The sequence below is a fragment of the Leopardus geoffroyi genome, chromosome C2, assembly GCF_018350155.1.
Source record: "Leopardus geoffroyi isolate Oge1 chromosome C2, O.geoffroyi_Oge1_pat1.0, whole genome shotgun sequence".
NCBI lineage: Eukaryota > Metazoa > Chordata > Mammalia > Carnivora > Felidae > Leopardus > Leopardus geoffroyi.
This window is the reverse complement of record NC_059333.1, coordinates 123,944,602-123,969,717: the sequence shown is the minus strand read 5'-3', so window position 1 is coordinate 123,969,717 and position 25,116 is coordinate 123,944,602. Positions and strand designations below refer to the sequence as shown.

Here is a 25,116-nt window from a genome sequence, read left to right as displayed (position 1 = left end):
TTATTTGTTTTGCGATGTTGATTAACCTAGCCTCTCTGAACCTCAGTTTATCTGTAAAACGAGGACAACATAAGATCACGCTTGCAAAGGGGTACATGAGATGACAGTAGTGATGATTGATGATGGACCACATCAAATGGCATTGTGACTAAGGACCTTCGACATGGGGAGATGGTGAGCGAACTAAGTTATCAAATGCCCTAAAAGCATAAAAACTGGCCTAGATTAAACAAAAAATTAGAATGAAAATAAGCAACCTGATAGGGAGAAAAAGAATCCTCAACGAACTCTACCGTGAATTTACTTCATAGTGACATTTGTCATAGTGACACTATTTGTCACTGTGTTGTAAATTCACTGTTGATTCCATCAGAAAGATAGGGAGTAAAGGGTGGGGTGGGTTTCTACCATGCTTTTGAAATCACCTCAGTTTACAAACACCAGATTTTCAATCTTAAAAAAAACGCGTTTGGTAATTTTAGGAAAGCATTAGCAATAACGTCTTCTAATGAAGCTCACTCCAAAAATTGAAAAAAAATGTAATCAGCTCTCTGATAAAACTATTGTTTCTTTATATCAACAGACTTTTAACCTTGGCTGCACAAAATAAATCATTTGGGGACCTTTTACAAAATACCCATGCCAAGACCCTACGCACAAGTCATAATCTCTGAGGTGGGGTACGGGGTGGGGAATGAACATTTTAAAAAGCTTCCCAGGCGATTCCTGCAGCCAGGGTCCACTGGTTTGGATGGATCTTGGTCCTAATCATAAACCTGATTCACGTACTTTGTGACTGAGGGTGGTGGCCTCAATCCTGGCCACACACTAGAATCACCAGGGAGCTCTTAAAATTCTGATGCCCCACCCCAGACCAGTGACATCCCAGTCTCTGGGATAAGACTCAGGCTTCAGTGCTTTTGAAAGCTCCCTCGATGATTCAGTGTGCAGCCAGGGCCGAGAAGCACTGAACTAAAGGATAGAGTAAAAAAAGAAAAAGAACGTGTTCAGTAAAACATCTCAGCACACGCCTGCATTTTGCAGCAGAAGCAGTGAAAATATTATGTAGTTCTGTGGTCCGTTCCTATTTACCCAGGAATGGCTTATCTGTTTGGATGATACATTATGAGCCCGTGTTAGGGATGCAGGGAAGGTAGCTAGCATTCTTCAGCACCTACCATAAACCAGGTATTTTGCCCACATCATCCCATTTAATTCACACAGTACCCCAGGGAAGTGGGTGGTATCATCCCCGTTTTATTAGGTGAGGAACTGAGGTTCAGAGAGGCTAACTCACTTACATCAAGTCACTGAGCTAGTAAATTGGGCTCCAAAATCTGGGCCCTAGGCCACACTGCCTCTCCCAGGGTGCAGGAGGAAAGGGTCTTTGTTTCCGACGACATGTTAAAGCTAAATGGCGTGCTGGATTATGTACTGTTTGCATTCTCCTCTGCTATCCTAGATATATGAGGGCTGGCTAGATTGCTTGTTCTGAAGGGATGATTCAGGTGTAAATTTTTTTTTTTTTTTTTTTTTTTTTAATGTGAAAAAAAGAGCAGGTATCCTAACAGTTATCTCACATTTGCTCTTCTTTTAATTTGCCAGCAGGTTCTGAAGTAGCTCTGAATTGCTGAATGCTTCTAGCTGGTTCTTTCCCAAGTGAAAGGCAAACGATCAGAACCGGCATGTGTAACTAAATGAACAAAATGTTTACCTTTACTAAAAAAGGAAAGGGTAAACAGTTTTCAACCAAGTAACTTTGAAGATGAGTAAGAAATGAAAAGCTGAACAGATTTAGGATGAAAAGACCCACCAGTTATTTGACCTTCTCCCTTGTGCTTCCTATTCCCTGACAGATCCTAGTGTTTGCAAATAGATAAAAGACACAGCCCACACAGTCTGCAATCCCTTCCAGCCAGGTTGGCTGTCATTAGTGACAGGCAGGGCCCCCCTCACCATCCCCTCTGACAGCCAGGCCGGATGGGTCTTCTGGTTCCTCTACCAAACTCCCAGGAATGCTTCCCAGACACAAGTCAGTGACCCACTATCCGAACACACAAGACTCTCCGGGCCTTTAAATAGCAAATTACTTAGGCTAAGTGCTAAAAGCAGTTCCAAAAGGAAAAAAAAAAAAAAAAAAAAAAATCCTGAGCAACTCCTTCTAGATTTATAGCTTCTTTTTTTCAATTTTACATAAAAGTCTGGATTTATAGAACCTGGATTTGTACAATTAGAAGAGAGGGCTTATTGCATAGATGTAATTTTCAACCTAGTCAATGGTGACAATGATAAAGGGTCCCACTTACTGAATATTCTTACGGGGTTCTGTGTCAGAAGTTCTTACATTTAAAACATCCTCTTAGGTTTTTATGGTCCCCATTTTGCAAGCGAGAGATGTGTCTCAGAGAACTCAAGTGCCTCGTCACACATCTATTCGGTGGCGGCCCTGGAGCCCGAGGATACAGCCGTCTGAAACAAGACCGGGCGTTCCCAGAAAGTGTGTCCGGAAGGGTGGTGGGTTGTGATTTTTCCACTCGGGACCTCTTTGAGTGTGTCTGTTTGTCTCTCTCCCTCTGCAAAGAAGCACTGCTGGGATTTTGGCTGAGAAAGCCTGGCTGAAGCCCCACTTGAGCCTTGGTCCCTGCCTTTCGGCCGCTGGGCTCTGCAGATAGGTCCCGTGGCCTCTGGTCATCACACAAAAGCATGCTCACTCTTACCTCAGCACCTTCACCGTCTCCATCCACTGTGACTGCTCACTCTCCCAGGGGTCCACCCGGATCCAGTCGGACGTCTGCAGGGCCAGCCGGGCCATGGCCACCCGGTGGTGGGCAGCGACGAGGTCTTTCTTTCTGTAGTTGTCGTTGACAGGAGAGATGATGCCCCCGATCACCTTGTACATTCCTAGGCAAGGGAGAACAGTGATGTTGTGTGTGCCAACACTGACTACCCAGTGGCCTGAAATCAGGCGGGTACAAAAGTACCCTGCCCCTGAGTGGGAGCAGACTCTGGCATTCTCCCCTGTGGGGCAGCCCCCTCCGGCAAGGATAAAGGCTGCCTCAGGGGCCATGTGCTTCTCTAGAATCGTCTACAGCCCAGAGTAATATTTCTCCTGAGAGCAAGGCTGTGAGGGTGTGGCCAGACAAGGCTTCCAGATGGCAGTGTGGACAGTTAGGGTCAGAATATGTTGAAGGTACATCACGACTTCCTCCTATGGAGGACTCAACAGAGGCGCTAATATCCTCTAATCATGTATGGGGCAATAGTTACGTGTAGTTTTTTAGCCACCACTGGGAGTCTCGTGGAGCAAAGATGACAGGATGGAATCGGGCACTGACGGGCAGGGGGGAGGTGGGAAGTAGATGGGAAATGGTGGGTCTACTTTGGGAAAGACGTGGGTTGTGGGACTGGAGAAAGGAACACTTTAAGTTTACAGCCACAGGGAGACTGTGGAGGCTGCAGAGATCCAGCATGGAAAGAGTATGGACAGGACTCAAAGAGCCTGGGGTGGGGGCTCTGGCGTCCATCACTTAGTAGTGCACCCTAGGCAATTACCAGCCTATGGGAAAATAAAACACTTAGTCATTTGAACTTCAGTTTTCCTGGATGTAAAATGGGACCACACCTGTTTGGCAGGGTCTTGTGGTAAGGCTAGACATTAGGTAATGCTTCTGCAGTGGGATGGTATTTTGTCTTAGTATGTGATATAGTTTTAAAAACTGTATTATGAAACATAACATGCATATAAAAGAACACGAAAGGGGCGCCTGGGTGGCTCGGTCGGTTGAGTGTCTGACTTCGGCTCAGGTCACGATCTCACGGTCCGTGAGTTCGAGCCCCGCGTCGGGCTCTGGGCTGATGGCTCAGAGCCTGGAGCCTGCTTCTGATTCTGTGTCTCCCTCTCTCTCTGTCCCTCCCCCGTTCATGCTCTGTCTCTCTCTGTCTCAAAAATAAATAAAAACGTTAAAAAAAAAAAGCAAATAAAAGAACATGAAACACATATGGCTTGACAGAGAGTTATAAAGTATATCCTGCTTTCATCATCACCTAGGTGAAGATACAGCACTTCTGGCATTCCACATGTTCCCTACTGCAAGCCCCACCGTGACAGAATTTAATCACTCTTCCTACTGTTACGCTATTAATTTTCTTTCCTTTATAGCTTTACCATGTAGTTATGCAGCCTTAAAAAAACATAGCTTCATTTAGCTTCTGAAACTTTTATAAAGGGAATCACGTGAATATATACTTTGGTTAAGCCTTTTACGCTTTATGTAAATAACATTCCTGTAATCCAACCAGGTTTACTGCCACATAACCTTCCATTACAAGATTATATACTAAATAATTGATCTCTTTTACTTTGATGGACTTGGTGTGAGTCTGGCTTTGGATGATTACAAACCACACTGCCTCAGGACATTCTTCCACAAGGCTCCCTCTGCACACGGGCACACTTTCTTAGGACACACACCTAACAGCGGACCCGCTGAGTCATACGGTGGGTGTAAGCGTATCTGTGGTGTTGCTAGATAATGTCGGAAGGTTTTCCAAAGCGGCGGTAGCTACTGACCCTCCACCAGCCGTGCAAGAGTTCTTTGCAATACCACACGAGGTCGTTGTCAGGATTTTCCCAATCTGATGGATGTGGTCATATCTCTGTCCATTCAATGTTCATTTGCCTGCTTACCAATGAGGCCGAGCATTTATTCATATATATTATGAAACATTCAAGCTTAATTTTTTGTGAAGTGTCTGTTCAAATCTTTTGGCCATATTTTGGGTTGTCTGCTGATTTTATCATTGATTTGTGGAGTTCTTTATATATTCCAAATACTAGCCTTGTGGGGTTGGTTATAGGAGTCATAAATACCCTCTTGTTTTATGGCTTGTCTTACTATTCTTTTTTATGGAATCCCCTCAAAATAGAAAAAAAAAAAGAGAAAAAGTTCTTAATTTTAACGTAGTTGGGTTATTAGCTTTTTCCTTTATGGCTAGTGAATTTTGTGTTATGAAGACATTTTCCTGTATTATCTCATAAAAGGTTTACAGTTTTGTTTTTTCACATTTGGGTCTTGGTGCATGATGTGAATCCTATTCAGTTATTTTTCATTTGAGTAGTCAATTCTAGCAATGTTTACCAAGAAGACCCCATCCACTCTGCTGCTATGTGTCACCACCCACGTCGAATGCCAAGTGTCCACCTGTGCAAGGGTGTGCTTCTCTTCTCCTCTGTTCTATTGCTCTATTTCCTGTCCCCGTACAACATCACACTACTTTGCCGGATATAGCTTTATTATACATCTTGATACCTGGTTCTTCTTCCCACCTGTTCTTCAAGAATGTCTTGGCAATTCGTGACTTTCTGTATTTTCCATATTAATTTTATTTTATTTAAAAAATTTTAATGTTTTTTTTTATTTATTTATTTTTTTGAGTTTTCAACGTTTTTATTTATTTTTGGGACAGAGAGAGACAGAGCATGAATGGGGGAGGGGCAGAGAGAGAGGGAGACACAGAATCGGAAACAGGCTCCAGGCTCTGAGCCATCAGCCCGGAGCCTGACTCGGGGCTCGAACTCCCGGACCGCGAGATCGTGACCTGGCTGAAGTCGGACGCTTAACCGACTGCGCCACCCAGGCACCCCTTAATGTTTATTTTTAAGAGAGAGAGAGAGAGAGAGCGCAAGCAGGGGAGGGGCAGAGACAGAGGGAGACACAGAATCTGAAGCAGGATGCAGGCTCCGAGCTGTCAGCACAGAGCCTGACACGGAGATCAAACTCATGAACCGTGAGATCATGACCTGAGCCGAAGTCAGACGCTCAAGTGACTGAGCCACCCAGGCGCTCCTATATTTTCCATATAAATTTTAGAATGAGCTTGTCAAGTTCCACAGATGAAACACCTCCTCTTGTCCCTGCCCCACCCCAAAAAACCCTGCTGAAATTTTGATAGGAACTGAACTGAATTTTTTTTTTTCAACGTTTATTTATTTTTGGGACAGAGAGAGACAGAGCATGAACGGGGGAGGGGCAGAGAGAGAGGGAGACACAGAATCGGAAACAGGCTCCAGGCTCTGAGCCATCAGCCCAGAGCCCGACGCGGGGCTCGAACTCACGGACCGCGAGATCGTGACCTGGCTGAAGTCGGACGCTCAACCGACTGCGCCACCCAGGCGCCCCAGAACTGAACTGAATTTATAATTCAATTTTGGGAGAATTCATGTCTTTACGATTTTTTAGCCTGCTGATCCACAAGCATTATATATATCTTTCCTTTTATTTGGATCCCCTTAAATATACCTAAATAAAGTTTTACGGTTTTTCTTGTAGAGCACTTAAACATCTTTTATAAGGTTTATTCCTAGACACTTGATTTTTTGGATGCCACTATAAATGGCATTTAGAAAATACTTTTTATTCCATTTGTTGCCAATCTATAGAAATAGAATTGATTTAGGCATCTTGGATACATATTCAGTAACCTTGCTAAACTTTATTAATTCTAATAATTTTTCTGTATAGTCTTTTGAATCTTCTATGTCCAAAATACACCATCTGAAAATATGGACAAATTTGCTCTATTTCCAATCCCTCCACCTTTTATTTGTTTTTCTCACGCCGTTGAAGACCACTAGCATGATGGATGCCAAATACAGGTGATATTAGCGGGCCTCCTTGCCTTTTTGCCGATATCAGAGGCAAACTTTTGACTTTCAGTATTACATTTGATGTCTGCTGCAAGTTTTCTATAGATATCCTTTTTAGGTTGTAGCAGAGATAATGCCACGTGTTCATTAAAACTCTTCCCCGCCACCCCCTCCCCCTTCTTTCTGGGCACATAGGAAGCTAATATATCTGTTCTTCTTGAAATTAGGCCAGGTTTATGTGATCTCACTGAGTTATAGTCAGTGGGGTGTGGGTGGAAGTGATGTACGCCCCATCTAGACTTGGCCACAAAAACTCTTGTAGACTCTCCAACTCTCTCATAGTGGATCTGAAAGCCATAACAAAGGAGGCAAAGTCATGGGTGGGGCCTACTGGGACCCCTGAGACACAGCTGGGCAGGGAACCACTCTGTAGCTCTTCAGGATGTACATGCGATTTATGAGAGGGGATTATGAGAGGAGATTATGAGAGGGAAACGTTATCTAATGTGGTGAATTCTTGAAATGACCCTGGCCTATCCTGACAAATAACGTGTATGTTACTTTAACAGACATTCCCAGCTATTCCTAGCTTAAGAGTTTTTTTCAGGGGCGCCTGGGTGCCTTAGTCGAGCAGGTTAAGTGTCCAACTTCAGCTCAGGTCATGATCTTGTGGTTTGTGAGTTCGAGCCCTGTGTCCGGCTCTATGCTGACAGCTCAGAGCCTGGAGCCTGCTTCGGATTCTGTGTCTCCCTCTCTCTCTGCACCTCCCTGCTCGTACTCTGACTCTCTTTCTCTCTCAAAAATAAACATGAACAAAAATTAAAACGAGCTCTGGTCATAAATGAATTTTATCAAATGTTTTTTCTGCAACTCTTGAAATGATGGTGTGAATTTTGGATGCTGTTTTTGACTGCTTGCCGGTCAATGCCCTGGACTAATCATTTGTCAGGGGTGTCTCCCAGGCATAAGATAGATATGCCCTCCTCCAGACAGGCTTCATGTTTGTGTTTCCCAGGTCGCTAGAGTTATTAAAAGTCATGGATGACCGGGGCGCCTGGGTGGCGCAGTCGGTTAAGCGTCCGACTTCAGCCAGGTCACGATCTCGCGGTCCGTGAGTTCGAGCCCCGCGTCGGGCTCTGGGCTGATGGCTCAGAGCCTGGAGCCTGTTTCCAATTCTGTGTCTCCCTCTCTCTCTGCCCCTCCCCCGTTCATGCTCTGTCTCTCTCTGTCCCAAAAATAAAATAAACGTTGAAAAAAAAAAAAATTAAAAAAAAAAAAAAAAAAGTCATGGATGACCTTAAATGAAGTTGTCAACTGAAGCTTCTTTGACTATTTCAGGCAAAGGGCTGCAAATCTGATCAAAGGTTGATGTGTGGCAATTTCTTCCTAGTGATATTTTATCCTTGCCTCTTTCTTCTTCTGCTTGCCTTAGTATCAGGGTTTCTCTGAAGTCCTCTAGGATTAGGGGAAGAAGGTGGGTTAAGACCTAGTTCACCTTGGCCTTGAAGGTGTAGCTCCTTGGGGGTCCAGCTTAATGTGGAAGAAGTTAGTATAAGGCTGCTCAGCTTGGGAGGGCTCCAGCCTTTGAATTCTTTCCTTCTCGGCTTATACGGCCACTGATTCAAAGCTTAAGTGAGCAGTATTGGCAAGTGCCCACAGGGCACTAGTGGCTCTGATGTTCTAATAGCCCACTTACCGCCCTGGCTACAGGTGTTCTCTCAGCTGCTCTGAGACATCCCTGCTTTTTGGCTTTAACAATGAAGTTTGAAAAATGCTCTACCCACCGTTTATTTTTGTTTTGCTGGGAGAATTGATCCAAAGAGGACAGCCTGACCACCCCCCTGGAAGTTGAGAGTTCTTGGATGCAATTTTCCAGCTCTGTTAAACCTGGTTGCCCCGGGCCCCTCCTTCCTGGAGGCTGAGGCATCCGCTGTTTCCCGGGGAATGGCAGACCCAGCTGAGAGTAAGGAGAGGATGTTCATCTTTTGACTTCTGGAACGGGATCCTAAGACTCATTTCAGAGGAACACTTGTGTGAAGGTTAAAGCTTTCATTTTGTAAGAATCGGGCTTTGTCGAGAAAGATTTATCTACGTTTTAAAAGTTACCCTAAAAAAAAAAAAAAAACAAAAACACCAGAGTCTGGGCAGTCAGAGCACACAGTTTTACTAAAATCTGTAGAGTGGTAAGAAGAAGAGAATATGAAAATGGAAAGGAAAAGTCCCTTCTGGGCTGAGGGTGGAGTCGGTGGCGGAATGAGCAGCAGGCATAGGGAAGAACCTGGTAGAAAAGGTGTGTGGTGACCAAGAGTTTAGACCGAAGTCGAGGCCTGCTCCCTGCACCCTCTTACCCCTCAGAGACAGAGCCTTCTGTGTGTTGGGTGGGGGAGGGCAGAGTTAAGGAGCCTAGTTAGTTTTGGAGACTGTAAAGCAGGCAGACGGGCATTTTGCTTCCCACTTGGACGTGTAGGGGGAGACCATCGTGCTCTGCGCCAGTATAGTGGCATGGCCTCAGTACAGTGGAACTGCCAGTCTTCAGGAAATAGCCCCTCCTCTGCTTTCCAAGTCCCCCTCAGCTTCTGCAGGGCATGGCAGAGATCCATAAAAGTTCCCCAGGCTCTTTGAGAGGAGGAGTGAAAGGGGCTGAGAATGAGAAGTCAGCGGGGATACTTCTGGGGGGTGGGTAGGGCATACATGGCGTGCAGCCCAAGGCCAAGGACCATGGCGTTGTTAGTAACAGGGAGGGCCCAGGCACGGCCCAGACAGCAGTGGTAGTGCCTTAGCCAAGAGAAGCTGAGGAGACTTCAGAAGTGGAGGCAGAGAAGATAGAGGTCAAGGGCACCCCTCTAGGCTGGAGGGCATTCAGGGCCAGATGCCCCTTTTCAGATGCCAGGATGATAAAGCTACCTACGATGCTTAATTCACTCTTGGGAAAGTAGGCAGCAAAAGACTAACTTGATTAAAAATTGACCTGTAACAGAATAAATTTAAGATTAGAAGACATTTACCTTGACGTGGCAAATGTTTTCACCCTTCATGGAAGTGGTGACTTAAGGGCAAGGTGAATGTTCTAGAAGGCAAAGGAACTTCTATTCCTGCGTATCTGAGTTCCATGTGCTACACAGAGCATGTTAGTTCTTTTTCTTTCCTACTTTAAACAAAGTGGGGGCTGGTTTAAAAAAAGTGGAAGCTAACTTCTGTTGAGTGCCAGCTCGCTTGGGAAATTTGCATACATTTAACCTTCACGTTAGTCTGTTTTACTGGAGGAAACAGTGTGGGGCACCAGGCGGCCCTCCGAGCAACTCTGCTAGGATCTTGGGTACTCTGGTGTCACCTTTGATGGTTTAGCTCAACTTGACGGGGCAGGTGGTACAGTGGGAAAGCAATGCTGTGTTATAGCACCCAGGAGAGGAGAGTCAATAAAAATAACAATGTAGGCTAAAACTCCTTCTTGCCCTCCAAATGGTTATGAGCTCAGGCCTCTTCCCTTTCCCACAATCCCATAATCCCAGTGTTGCCCCTCACGTGACCCTCTTTCCCCCTAGGGAAGATACAGTCGCTTCTCTGGCAACCCCACTGCTGCCCAGACACACCTCCATTACAGCCTTTGTAGAGTAAGACCTATTTGTCTTTTCCACGAGACTGATCGTTCTCTAAGGATGTGAACCTGACTTTTCATTCTGGGTGACAGGACTAGCACATCTCTTAGTAGGAAGCTATACTGTCCTTTCCTTGTGTTTACCACAGCAAGACATGGCTGTGAACTTAACATGGTGGACAGAATCCTTTATCTCCACTTCTGTTCTAACAAAGTGGCAATGAAGGAATAGAACACGTATGACGTCACGAGGGCCAACAGAGTGGGAAAGGAGACGACAGTGCATGGGAAAGGTCGACAAAAGTGTAGAAGCTGGAGGGCTGATGTACAATGGTAACAGAGCAAGCAGAGTCTGCAGGAGGCTAAGGAGGTAGGAGGCAAGGTGCCCCATGTGGCAGAAGCTCAGAGGGGTTCAGGAACTGGAGAAGGGGGTGCCAGAGTGCCTGAACACAGGAGGACCAGTTCAGAGTTTGCCTAAGGAGCCCTTAGATCCGATCACCTGCCTATTCTCCCATCCCGGCAGAAGGCCGGATGTCTGCCTTCTGCTGAGGTTGGGCCAGAGAGACCCCGGCCTCCCAGACACAGGCACAGGAGAGAGGAGGAAGTACCATCCTTAAGACAGGAGGCTATAGTTTGGCTCCCAGAACACCAGACAGGAGATGTCTCTCTGGGGAACAGTCCCACCTAGGAGGGTGTCTGAAGACTCCTACAGGTCCTCACACCTAGGGGTCTTGTACCCAGGGCCTGATCGTACAGCCACGGGGCCTGCCAGCTGCACCCATTTCCTCAGAGCTTCCAGCCAGCATTTAGGGCCTGATCTGCAAATATGAGTGGATAGCCTAAGGAGAGACAGGTTTTAGAAAGGTGCTGACGGTGCAAGATGGAGACCAAAACAACCACCGGGAGAAAAGGAACTTGGGGACACAAAGGCAACTGATGCACAGAGCAAAAGGAAATTTCAAAAATCTCCAAATAATACTGTCAGGAGGAGAAGAGATGATGGCTCGTCCACGAAACAAGAGTGGGATGCTTTACAAGGGGCAATCAGAAAACAGGAGGAAACTTTTAGAATTGAACAGTATTCACCAACTGCCCGTTCCATGCCAGGTACTGTGCTAGGTGCCGGGGAAATACAATGGTGACGGAGCAGATCAATTCCTGTCCTCGTGGAACTTACATTCTGGTGGATGACAGCAGCAGTAAAGTCAGTGAGTGGAAGAATCAGAAGATCAGTGTGGGGGCGCCTGGGTGGCGCAGTCGGTTGAGCGTCCCACTTCAGCCAGGTCACGATCTCGCGGTCCGTGAGTTCTAGCCCCGCGTCGGGCTCTGGGCTGATGGCTCGGAGCCTGGAGCCTGTTTCCGATTCTGTGTCTCCCTCTCTCTCTGCCCCTCCCCCGTTCGTGCTCTGTCTCTCTCTGTCCCCAAAATAAATAAACGTTGAAAAAAAATTAAAAAAAAAAAGATCAGTGTGAGGAAATTATATGCCAACAAGGCAAAATTAGAGGGCTGCCCCAGGAGGCCCAACATCTAAGTGACAGAAATTCCTGAGAGCGGACGGAGGGAGGCTAACACCAAAGAAATAATACAAATATTTTCCCAGACTAGAAGGACATAGTTCTCAGAACTGAAGACCCTCTCAGCCCTCAGCACGCTGAAGGAAAGGAAGTGCACACGCTGACACGCTGACAAGCCATTGTAAAACTTCAGACCATCAGGTTTAAGGAGAAGATTCCAAACGTTTCCGAAGAGAAAACCAGAGGTTGAACACACAGGACTGGGACCCAGGATAGAACTGGATTTCTCAACAGTGATTCTGGGATCCAGAAGACAGGGGAGCAAAGCCTTCATCACAGGAAAGGAAAACTACTTCCAACCTGGAATTCTATATTCAGCCAAACAACCAAACAATTACAACAGGGGTCAGCAAACCTTTCCTGTTCAGGGACAGATAGCAAATAGTTTAGATTTGGTCAGCCACACACAATCTTTGTTGCATAGTCCTTTGCTGTTGTTGTTAAACAACCCTTTAAAAATGTAAGAAAACAACAACAACAACAAAAACAAACCATTCTAGCTGACAGAAAGAAGGAAAACAGACTGGGCCCAGAGTTGGCCCATGGGCTGTTGTTTACTGGCCTGTGAACTGGAGTATAGAATAAAGCCGTGTTCATATATATGCAAGGTCTCAGAAAATTGATCTCCTGTAGATCCTTTCTCAGCAAGATGCTGGAGGATGCACTCCACCCCAACAAGAGTAAACCAAAAGAAGCAGAAGGCACAGGATCCAAGAAACAAGGGTTCCAAACCAGGAGACAGGCAAAGGGAATCGCCGGGGAAACAGTGAAGGGAAATGCCTGATGACGGCACAGAGAGCCAGCCGTCCACGCGGGAGCTGAAGGCCTCTAGGAAGGGTAGGAGTCTATTTATATACTAAGCCGAGTTTTGAAGATCTTTTGGAAAATTTGGGACTGAATTAGTGATAGGCATAAGGAACGTAAGGAAACACATAAATAATTATTAACTCTAGGAAGAGCCAAGGTTTATACGACAGGCGATGCAATCCTAGTTGTACTGCATGGCTTAGTTGATGCCATTTACAGACGTAAATGGGAACGATATTACTTTAACCCAGAGTTGTGAGCTCATCAATTTGGGAGCGTGTGGTAGAGGTGAAGTGTGAGTGTGAGGGCAGAGGTGTGAAAGAGCTAAATCTTCGTGGAAGCCGACAGATAACGTCTAAATCTGAAAAAGCAAGAAACACGGTATAAGCTTATTATGTAGATATAGGGAGACAAACAATAGGGAAAATAGCTAAAAAAGTCAAATGTGACTGCCCCGGGGAACCAGGAATGAGGGGAAGGAAGGGACGGAACAAAGTTACCATAAGCCTTATAGCAACTTAACTTTAAGCCTATATGTTTAAAAATCTAGAAAATAAGTTTAACATGAATGTACTCTGTAGATGTATTTCAGTACATTGAAAAGTGTAAAGAATCAGAAATCAACCAAATGTATCCAAGAGGTTAATATCGTTTATATTTTGGTTGTCTTTTTCTTCTGTTTCTCTTCATATAATATAAATGTTTGTGTCTTCTTTACTTAGATTATATCATAAGCATTTTCCTTGGCCATTAGCACTCTTAAAAACACCATTTTTAATGGCTGTATAATAATAGGATTAATCATGTATCTATTTGTACCTGAATCAATATATTGTGACCATCTTTGTAGATCTTGGTTGCAACTTTTAGATACATTAGAAAAAAATTTTTTTAAATGTTTATTTTTGAGAGAGAGAGAGACAGAGTGTGAGTGGGGGAGGGGCTAAGAGAGAGGGAGACACAGAATCCGAAGCAGGCTCCAAGCTCTGAGCTGTCAGTACAGAGCCCGATGTGGGGCTCGAACCCATGAACTGAGAGATAATGACCTGAGCTGAAGTCAGACGCTCAACTGACTGAGCCACCCAGGCGCCCCACAGATACATTTTTAGGATAAATTATTAGAAAGGAAAACTAGTGGCTTGAAGATTTTGGGGGCTTTCGCTACCTCTTGCTAAACTGCTTTTCCGAAATCCTGAACAAGAGGAGACAGCCACCAGCATGGTATGAGAGAACCCATCTCACCCCATACTGGCTAGTGCTGGGATTACTCATTTAAAAACATCTTTGCCAGTCTGCAGGAACTTTTTGTGGTTTACCATTTGCTTTTAAGATTATTTCTCGCGTGATTTTTATTCCTTATTAGACATGTGTGTTTCTCCTGTTGTGGACCACCTGTTCATACTCATTGCTCCTTTGTCTTTTTGTGTATGAAGTCTTTTTAATAAGTGTATGAAATGTTTCCCTGTTGGGTCCGCCGGCACCTCACAGAGAGGATTCTCCTCCACGTCCTGTACCTCTCGTCCAACTCCAGTGTGGCTGCTGGGAATTTGGTGTGGATCTTCAACCAGCTCCGACCCCCCACGTCCACATGAACTAAAGCCTCAACTCAACTCTGGGATGCTTCTGTCCTTCCTCTGGCACTGTGCCTCTGCTCTACTTGCTGGCATTAATTCTTTACTGTCTCTTGGAATTTTCACGTCCTTCTCTTTTTCTTGAGTTCTGGAAGAATTCCTCCGACTGTTCTGGTTCTCTGTTTCGTCTCCAGAGATCACCTCCCTGCTGCCTCGTCTACACTGAGCTCTAATTTGGCACCCCAAACGCCATTCACTGTCCTCAGACTGCTCCTTTTCCCTACAGGTTGATTTTCTGCTGTGATCACATTTTTCTCTTGAATCTCATGGAGAACCAGAGATTCAATAATTTTATCTTCTTAAGTGGAAGGCCCCTTGGCCAGAATCCACAGGCTGGGACCATCTTAAGAAACACAGTTCCTTTTCATAGATCTGTTACTTTTCTCTGACTGGTTTCCTGCCTCCAGAAAGGTCTGTCTGTCCAGCATGGGCTGCTGGGTGGACCTGTCATAGACTGGCTAGGTCCCTGTTTAATTTTTTAATTTACAGCAGAAGGATAAAGGCAGCATTTAGGTTTACTCTGATTTTTATTTGCAGCTCAAAAATCCACTTGCTTGTGTAGTGCAAGGAGGGAGCTGTAGGTCACAGGAAATATCCATCGATGGGGAATTCTCCTCTTCTGAGGTTTATTTTTAGCTCTTTAAGAATGCTAAATATATACGGTAGGAACTCAAATTGACTTTTTTCTTTAAATACTTGAGGGACTGTCCCATGTCCTTTTTTAAATACTCTGTCTCCGCCACCACTCATTTTGTATTTGACTCACAAGACATTATTGATCTTTTTACGTAGACTTTGTGTTCCATAGGGCTGTCCAGAGTCAGTATCCTGATCATTTAATCACTTTTTAGAAATTACATTTTAACGCCTGATAGAGCTTTCTGAGCACTTGGTTAGTCTTGCAGGTGAACCTGGGGATACTTCTCTCAAGTTAAGTAAAGAAAAATAGCCACGGATGCTTTCCCTGGAAAGCCAATCAATAAATGACCATTCCCTTGAGGACCTGGTCCTATTTGCATAAAGTGAAGTCTCTTAGGAGAGAGACGGGGCTGCTCCCGCCCATGCCCTTCACATTTCTAGTTCAGGTTGGCCCTGGGGACGTGTGTCCTTGGTGGTTTATCCAGTGAATGATTTTTTTTCCTGATATTTTATATAACATATAGGTTATAGATGTTTTTATATATGTTATATATTACATGTTTTGTATAGTTATAAACATTTCATGACCTAGTATTGCCACTGATATGTAGGAAACTCTGTATTTTGGTTTGTTTATTTTTAATCTGGACTACCTTACTGAACGTATTAGTTCTGATGGGTTTTCAAATGCTTCTCCTGGATTTTCTAGGGATACAGTAATACCACCTGCAAATAATGAAAACCAAGTCTCCTGTCTATATTTCTTATTTTTGACTGATGCCATTAGAAAATAATGATGGTGAGGAGGCATTCTTTCCTATTTCCTTGCTTCTGTGGGAATGCTTCTGAAGTGTTATGCCATTACATGTCATGCTAGAAAAGTATCCTTATAGTTCTAATTTACTAAGAGCTTAAAAAAAATCCCTAAGTAGGTGTTGGATTTTATTGAATGACTTTTAAGTGTGTATTGAGATGATGATTTAGGTTCCATAAAAATATATTGTCTTAGTAATGCGATGTATTAATAGATATCTTTATGGTATATTGTCCTTGAATACCTGGGATAAATGCTACCTAGTCATGTTGAATTATTCTTTTATTAGCAATTTGATAACCTACTACTTTACATGGGTATTTTGCATCCCAGATTATATTGTTAAACACTAGCTGTAATGCCACAATATCCTTATCCAATTTTCTTCATTCTAGAAAATGGGTATGGTAGATTGAATTATTGGTCCTAATTCCTCACTCTGTCATTATAGTATTATACACACCCCGCCATAGCCTCACAAAGGCAGAATGTACTTCCCCACCCCTTGACTTTGGGCTTGGTCATGAGACTCCTTTCGGCTAACAGGATATTAGTAGATGTGAGATGAACAAAAACTCTCAACTTGCTTGCTTGGTGGGACTTGCGATCCCGTGCCTGTGCCATCTCCATGAGAATATGGGACATAATCACAATCCCTTCTATTTTCCTAAATCCAGAGTTATTTAAATAAACGAACGAGAATTTGATAACATGAATAGTTCGCGGCACTTAGCTGGTGCTCAGCGATTGTCTCTCCCTCCATCCTCTTGTCTGGTGCAGAAGCAGAGGAGGGAATGGTGGCAGGTTGTCTTTTTGGAAGATGATCACAATATTATCTCCCAGTGCACGCGTGCCCTTCTGGAACCCAATCGCTCCTCCATTGAAAGTCTGTGCCCCTCCCCCTTGGACCTGGGTGCACACTTGTGCATGTTTTACCCAGGGGTAGAAGTGATACTATGTGACTTCTGAGGCTAGGTCATAGAAATGCCATGCATGTCTACCTTATGATCTGAGGACGCTTCATTTTGGAACCCAACTGCCAGGCTGTGAAGCCCAAACTAGCCTATGCAGAGAGACTCCACGATGAAGTGATAAAGCCACGTGTAAATGTTATGGTCAGCATCCCTGCCAATACCCAGCACTAACTGCCAGATGTGTGAGTGAAGAAGTCTCCAGATGACTCCTGATCCCAGCTCTCTAGCCGGTCCCAGTCTTTGAGGTCTTCCCGGAGGAGTCCCCAAATATCATGGGGCAAAGACAAATCATCCCCATTGTGCTGTGTCCAAATTCCTGACCCACCAAATTTGTGAGTGTAACAAAATGGTCAATTTATATCATTGAGTCGGGGTGCTTTGGTACCTAGGCATAATAACTGGAATAGGAATGGAGATCCGGAAAAGTCCTATCACTTTGCTGTGGTTACACCACCAGGAAATGGCAGGATTGGGATCTGGAGCAGGCCTGCCTGTACTTTTTCTGTGGCACTGTATGGGTGACTGACAGTGAGGTTCGGAGAGCCCTAAGCCGGCCAGAACTAGGGAGAGTACCACTCGGTAGCTCCACCTCTGTGAATGCGACCCCAAACCAGGTCACTCTGGGGGATGACAGAGGTTCACCCCCTCTAGAGCTGACCGTGTCCCCCAGCAGGACTGGGCTTCTATAAAATGTTAATGCTACTTAAAATGCTAGCAGCCTCACAAACCATGAAGTAAGACTTAATGGCATTCCAAAGTGTAAAGACTTCATTATTACCACAGGGAATGCTTTGCACATTTATCAGCATTTTATTAAGAATTACCATGCACATTTAAAACAAAACTACACCTGTCCAAACAACTGGGAGAAGCATTAGGTAATGCTCAGGCTTGGCCGGCTTCTCCTACTGTCTCGTCCCCCCGGCACCCCCCACTTCTGCTCAGGGAAGTCCAGTATCCCTGCATACATGGGCACAGTCCAACCCTTCCCCGCTTCATGGACCCTTCTGTCCGTTTTCTTCTTTCTTTGGTTGTGCTGCAAAGCACCTTGGGAAACAAGGCTTTGAAAAGCAAAAATCTTTTAAGAAACATCAGGAGCAAGTGTTGCAAATGCTGTGAGGAATCAAGTAAACAAGGAAAGGAAGCCAGAGGGGTGATAAGCTGGTTGAAAACAAAAAACAGGATCTCAATCAAATGGACCTGCACGCTTTTACAAAGAGCTTATTGTGATTGAACTTGGCCTCCAAGCTCAGTCTGGAAGACATGATTTGGAAAACATGAAGCTGTTGAGGTTTTGAGGCCACCTTGGCACGCTTTTCCTTATTTTCTCCATCAAGTTCCGCCTTTTGGTTTGTTTGTTTCCTAAGCCAGATTGCTCTTAGCTCTCCTGGTCCCAGTGAACTTGAGACTGCCTATTTATTGCTCTGCTCTGTGTGTTGCTGGCCGGAAGCACCCATCAATTTCAAAGGCCACAAAATGCCTGGATCAAGGAAGCCTGGAGCAGGCAGAACAGATCCCGGAATTCTGGTTATCCCGAGTAGAATGGCAGACTTCAGGGAGCGCAGTGGTGGCTGCGTGGAATATGAGGCTCTTCTGTCTGCCCTCCATTTCCCTCCCTTTTTTTCTGTGCAGAGGCTTTCTTTCCACCCGCACACTCTTCCCGCACACTACAAAGCCCCCTCTGGTCTCCAGAATCCTTCACTGTCGTGGCTTGTCAGGGTGAGGTTTCTCTTTCTTGCGTTTCCAAACGTCCTGCTTTCTTTGTGTGCAACTTCTTAAAAGCCTAGCAAGGTAAACAACAAAGCAGCGATATTTCATAGGGTTTAAACGTCCCTCCTGGTCCTGGATAGCAAGGCCTTTTTTATTTCCTCTCTCCTGTCCCATCCTCTACAATGGTTTCCCTGAGGCTCAGGTGCTTGGTGCTGCTCAGCTGGCCGTGTCCCCCATTTCTTGGAGTGCCGACAAAGTCTCTGACGGGGTGGCTGGCTCCTTGGCACCCTATGTGCGTTCAGGGTATTTTGAACGTCCTTCTTTTGCGTGCCTCTGTTTTCCAACATTTAACTCCCGGCTGTGTTCCCTCTGCCTGCTGAACAGAATGAGTGTCCTTTCAGAGTAGGGAGGTTTTAAAAAGAACTCACCGGAACTTCCAAATGCTAGGATCTCATGGTTCCTCAGCAACATATTATGTTCTCTTTGGGGGCCTTAGATCTAGCAGGAACTTCACACGGGAAAATAGGCGGTGGGGGGCAAGCTGTAATTGGGCAGTTCTGGCTTGGTGTGGAGTCTGCTGAAGGAGTCATGCGAAGAAGCACCAAATGCTGCTGTGGGCAGCCTCTGTGTGTGGAATCTCTGCCAAGCAGCCTCGTTTCCCATTGATGAGTAACTAGTCCTGGGCCATACGCCACAAGTGTCCTCTTAAGACACTTAAAATGTGTCTTAAGACACTACAAATAGTGGCAGGAACTTGAGGGCGAGCAGGCAGAGGCATATCTGAGTGATGAGACTCAGCTCTGCTGCTTATGAGCTGTGTGACCTGGGGCAAATTACTTAACCTCCCTGTTTCCCAGTCTCTTGACCTGAATCCAATGAGCTGAGGTAGGAGACGAAGACCAGTCCAGGGCGAATACGTGGTTGGAGAGCACACTAGAGATATCCCTTGAATCTGAATTTCCCCTTCTTGTCCCTTGTTTTCATTACAGACACCATTTCTCCTCTTCTTAAGGCAAGAGGGTGGCACATGCCTTTGTTTGAGCTGGCAGCCCAGCATGCACTTTGAGTCAGGTAGTGTACCAGCACTGTAAGTTCTGAAAAAAATGCTGTGGGAGCCCTGTCCTCATGGGGACTTCAGTCCTGGGGGAGACAGACAGTCACCACAAGGTGGTCAATGGAGGGCAGAGGTACACGAGGAAGAGAGCCCAGAAGAGGCTCTATACAGGTGGAACAGACTTTTTGGAGGAAGGGGCCTCTACACTGAGTTACGTATAATGCAGGAGGCAGACAGTGACCTACGAAAAAGTAAAGTCTTATTAATCAAATCCATTCTTTCCATTCACACTGTATGGAAAAGATACTTCTTTTAAAGTCTTCAGAACAACTGAAGCTTGATGACTCCTTGATTCTGCACTAATATCCTTGCCCATTTCTTGATACGTTTTCAATTTACCTTCATGGTAATTTACGCTCAAGGAAACTATCCAAGATCTGCTAAGGGATTCAATAAAATAGGTCACGGAGTTAAACGCTGTGGTGAAACATAGGGCTTAATTTTATGGATAAAATTTAAATTGCTTGGCTGCCTTTTCGCATTATTCGTGTTAAGACTAACGATCACTCAGTGAATGGGAAGGGATCACTGTAGAAATGAGAAAGCCATTTTCCTAATTCTTTAAGCATACCTGGTGGGGTTGTGGACTTTGCCCTGGAGGTTAACAGCGGCTGCCTGAGGGAAGGGACCTGAGTGGAGACAGCCCACCTCCACGGCAGGGCCGCTCCCTCAGCCGCCGTAGGAACAAGGAGCCTGAAACTGGAATTTTTCCTAGGATTGACATTGTGGGGGCACAGGAGGAGGACAGCATGTTTAACACTAGCACTTTTCCTGATATTTCTCAAAGTGAGTCCACACGGAATGATGTCCTTGTTAAAAATGCACATTCCGGGTGGCGCCTGGGCCTACTCTCCGGCAGTGAGGTATAGGAACTTAGACTCTTCTCAAACATCCTGGGTGCCCGTGAGGCACCCCTGAAGATCTGTGGGGGCAGTACTGATCACAGAGGAACCACCCCCTTTCGGTTACACAGGTTCTTTCCTTAACCCAGACCTGGGCTCTAAAGTAAACAAGGACTGCTTTGCTGTAATGACCAGATCACCAATGTTATGCATATGGAATAGAAAGATAGAGTCAATTGTATCTCAATAAAAAGCATTTAGTGACAAAAAGAAGGATATGGGTTTCTTAGGTGGCAAATGTTTTATGGAGTTTAATGCAATTTCATTTTTGAGGTTCGTTTCTTAAAATACCCTTAGTTAACTTGTTTAATGTATTCGTCGGTCAATTCTGATTATGTAAATTGTAGGTGATCTTCTCCATTTGCCATATAAGACATAATTTAGAGTTGCAAAGCTAACCAAAGTTACCATTCTCAACAAGCAGTAAAAAATTAGACCCTCTGGGGGAACGTTTCTCCTGAGAGTTTTATTTATTTATTTATTTCATTCCAATGTTGTTTAGATCAACGTATCTCTAGCTGTTCTGTGTAATGATTTATTTTATTGTATTGTATTTTTAATTTTTTTAATGTTTATTTTTGAGGGGGGGGGTGGCGAGAGAAAGGGGGACAAAGAATCCAAAGCAGGCTCCAGGCTCTGAGAGCTGTCAGCACAGAGACTGATGTAGGGCTCGAACTCATGAACTGTGAGATCATGACTTGAGCCAGAGTTAGACGCTTAACCAACTGAGCCACCCAGGCACCCCTGTGTAAACATTTATAGGCACCTACCAGCAACGCCCCCCTCCCGCCCCCCACCAAAAGGGTTCAGTGGTCAAATAAACTTTGGAAATACCAGGATAGACAAAGTGAAACAGGTCTTCTTGCCAAATGCAGATCCTTTGCAAGCCCCTAATGTGTGGATGTGCATAGTAACTCTCCACGAAGGGCACAGAAGGATCAGGGCTTAGTTTCATGGAACATTCTGCTGATAAGCGTTCAGAGGACCACACCTCGTAAGATAGGTAGTTAACTCCACTGGCAAATTATGTCAGGGGGATCGGGCTGCATTTATTTAGACAAACTGCCTGTAAGACCCAGGCCTAGCAAGTGTTTTACAACTGGCCGTGTATATACAAGATCACTTGCGGGGAGCTTCCTCGAACAAAGACCTCCCACCATGACATCCAGGTTTAGGCGCTGATGTAAATTGTGGAATCATAATCTACTTGATCGTCACCACCACTCCCACCATCATCAAATCATGATCGGCATTTCTGCCTATCGCCACCCCCCTACTGCCCCCACGTTGGTAGTGCCACCCACCATCATGTCAGGACCGACAAGATCACTGCCCTCACCAACACCGTCATCCATCCCATCACCACCGTCACCACCACACTGTGGACGATGAACACCACTGCCATTAGCACGCCATGATCTACACTGCCACCACTGCCACCTGTGTGTGCGACCGTTACCACCACCGCAGCCCCTAGAACTGCTTCAGAGCAGCCACGACCACCACACCCAGGGTGGTCACCATCCTTCCTATGTTTAGACTGCAGAGGAGATGAACAATGGTGTTATTACTTCAGGTGGCGCTCAAAGGTTGGAAGCCTCGATAGAATTGCACGTAGTTATCCCGAGTTACTACGGCAGCCCAGTAGCCAAGTGGAACCAGACACGGTGCCACGGCATAATCCTGGGGTCTACAGTCTAGAGGCTAAACGGGATCTCTGATCCAAGGCGGGTGTCCCTCAATTCCCTCTGTGACCGGAGTAAAACATGTCACACAGGTCTGCCATGTCAGCTTATCGGATGGGAAGATTCAGCCCCAATGTGATTTTAAAAATGTGGAAGCTGGACTTCAGCTAGTTTAGGAGCAGGCCCTGGCGCTCGCCATGGGGCAACCACGGAGGGGCTTTAAAACCAGCACAAAATAAGGAAATGAGGCTTGCTACTGCCTGAGGGTCCAGTCTAGGTGGGGGAGTCACAGAAGAAAAAAGCTTAACTATATGTTATAGTTTATGTATTCAAATGAAATACTTTGAAGTTGTATTTTCTGTATGCACCATTGTATATATTGTACATGCATAATATTGTATTGTATATATTGTACATGCAAATGTACCCAGTAATCATGATGATGATGGATGGCATGCACTGAGTGCTTAACAAAGTGTTGGGGACTACGCTGAAGACTTTACATAGGTCATCTCCTTAATTCTGATGGCTCCTATATGAAAGAAGTATGACTGTCAGTCCCCTTTTCCAAATGAACAAACTGTGAAGCAGAAGTTAAATAACTGGTCCAAGGTCATAAAGCAGATTAACTGTAGTACTGTGGTGTGAACCCAGGTAGTCTGGTTCCAGGGACCACGATCGTAACCAAAGCTGTTAAGACAGATTGGGGATGATTGTGAAGCTAGTGCAGAGGGTGCCTGGCAGGGGACTGTCCCTCCTTCCTCCTGACCCTAGTTCATTCCTTAGACATACTGATATTAGAAATGATGGCTCTGTGAATGTACCTGTTGTTAACTCTTAAAAATATATAAATATATGCAAACCTGTGTGTATATTCTATACACATACAGACATGCACAGATTTTTTTTTTTCAAAAGGCAGTTGCCATCACTCCCCTGAGGTTGCTTTGCTGGCTTGGCCAAGGTTGCTGGAAATGACAGTGCTGGGATGTGAAAGCAGGTTTATTTGTCTGGTTCTGAAGTTTTTGCTCGTTTAATGTGCTCTGTGCTTGTTTTAACTATACCAAGTACCTCTTACATCACGATTCTTCATCTCTAAAATGTGGAGGGGAGGGGGGCGGAGTGGAAATAATGCTACCTCATGGGCTTGTTTGGAGGCTTAAATAACAGAACGCATGTAGAAACATTTTGTTAAATGTATGGAGCCATTCAAATGTAACATTACTACTATTATTTTGGTTTCATGTGATAAAATTAAACATAACAATTTTGTTTAGCCATTTGGATAATGATTTCAATATAACTCACTTCCCTTGTAACTTGACGTATTTTAAGTTTTTCTTTTGAAATAATTTTAGACTCCACAAACTGCAAAGTACTTAGCAAAGACAGTCCAAGGAGTTCCCGTATCCTTCCCTCAGCTTCTGCTAATGTTAACATCTCTTTTTATTTTTTTTTAATTTTTTTTTAACGTTTATTTATTTTTGAGACAGACAGAGACACAGCTTGAACGGGGGAGGGGCAGAGAGAGAGGGAGACACAGAATCGGAAGCAGGCTCCAGGCTCTGAGCCATCAGCCCAGAGCCCGACGTGGGGCTCGAACTCGCAGACCGCGAGATCGTGACCTGAGCTGAAGTCAGACACTTAACCGACTGAGCCACCCAGGCGCCCCTAATGTTAACATCTCATGGCACAAAGATCCAAACCAGGAAGTTAGCATTAATGCTACTCACCAATCTAGAGACCTTACTCATATTTCCCCCATAGCACCTTTTTCTGGTCAGGAGTCCAATCCAGGATCTCACACTGCATGTAACTGTATCCTTATTGTCCTCTACCTGGGGACAGCCCCTGAGTTTTTTATGACCTGGACATTTTAGAAAAGCACTGGCCAGTGTTTTTGTGGAACACCCCTCACTCAGTTCGGTTGTCTGATGGTTTTCTCTCCATTAGATTGCGTTTCTGCACCTCAGCAAGAACACCTCAGAAATGATGTTGTGCCCCTTCTCAATGTGTCATTTTCAGGGTGCCAGACATTGATTTCTCTTGATTCCAGTGATACTTGGTTGAGATGGTGTCTGTCAGACTTCTCTACTATTAAGTTACTATTTTCTCCTGTGCGCCTGTAAATAATAAGCATCTTATGGGAAAGTACTTAGAGATTATGCAAATACCCTGTTTCCTGTCATACTTTTGCCCACTAATTTTAGCGTACATTGATTCTGGTGTGCAACAACCACTGGTGTGATGTTTGCTAAATGGTGATTTAAAAAATTTTTTTTTAATGTTTGTTTACTTTTGAGAGAGAGAGAGAGAGAGAGAGAGAGGGAGGGAGGGAGGGAGGGAATATCCAAAGCAGGCTCCAGGCTGTCAGCACAGAGCCCGATGTGGGGCTCGAACTCATGAACTGCAAAATCACGACCTGAGCCGAAATCAGATGCTTAACCGACTGAGCCACCCTGGTGCCCTGTGGTTTTTTTTTATTTCCAACATTCCTTCTACAGCATTAATTAGAATTCTACTGTAAGGAGGAACTGTCCTTTCTCATGTATGTATGTATGTATGTATGTATGTATGTATGTATTCATCCATCCTATCATTTATGTATATCAATGTGGACTCATGGATATTTATTTTATTCGGTGGGGTATAATCCATTATCATTATTTTGTTCCTCAAACTGTCCCATATTTGCCCAGTAGAAGCACCTTAAAATTGGCTCCAGTGTCTTTCTGACATGTTCCCATCACCTATTAAGAACTTCCTTGCTTTTCTGGCACCATAAAATACTCAATCTAGGCTCATTTTGTTCTCTTTCTGCCCCAGCTCTGGAATCCAACATTTCTCCAGAAAGCCCTGGATTTTGAAATTGAAGGATGGCATTTAGAACCCAAGGGCGATGGTTGTGCTCACTGCTACCGAGGTTTTGTGGTTTCTAGGCATCTCTTCGAAGACAGAACTAGGAAATTATATGTTAGACATTATAATTATAGATCACATAATTATAGAACACGCATACACATGT

General features: G+C 44.8%; 1 protein-coding gene across 2 annotated transcripts in view; it reads right to left on the bottom strand.

The window, feature by feature from the left end:
- NMNAT3 (nicotinamide nucleotide adenylyltransferase 3) overlaps nt 1-25,116 on the bottom strand; it is a 116,010-nt gene that overhangs the window by 10,828 nt on the left and 80,066 nt on the right. For both annotated transcript variants that reach the window (XM_045503483.1, XM_045503482.1), the window contains exon 3: nt 2,718-2,901. In XM_045503483.1, coding sequence (XP_045359439.1) covers nt 2,718-2,901 — 184 coding nt within the window. The remainder of the gene's footprint in view (nt 1-2,717; nt 2,902-25,116) is intronic.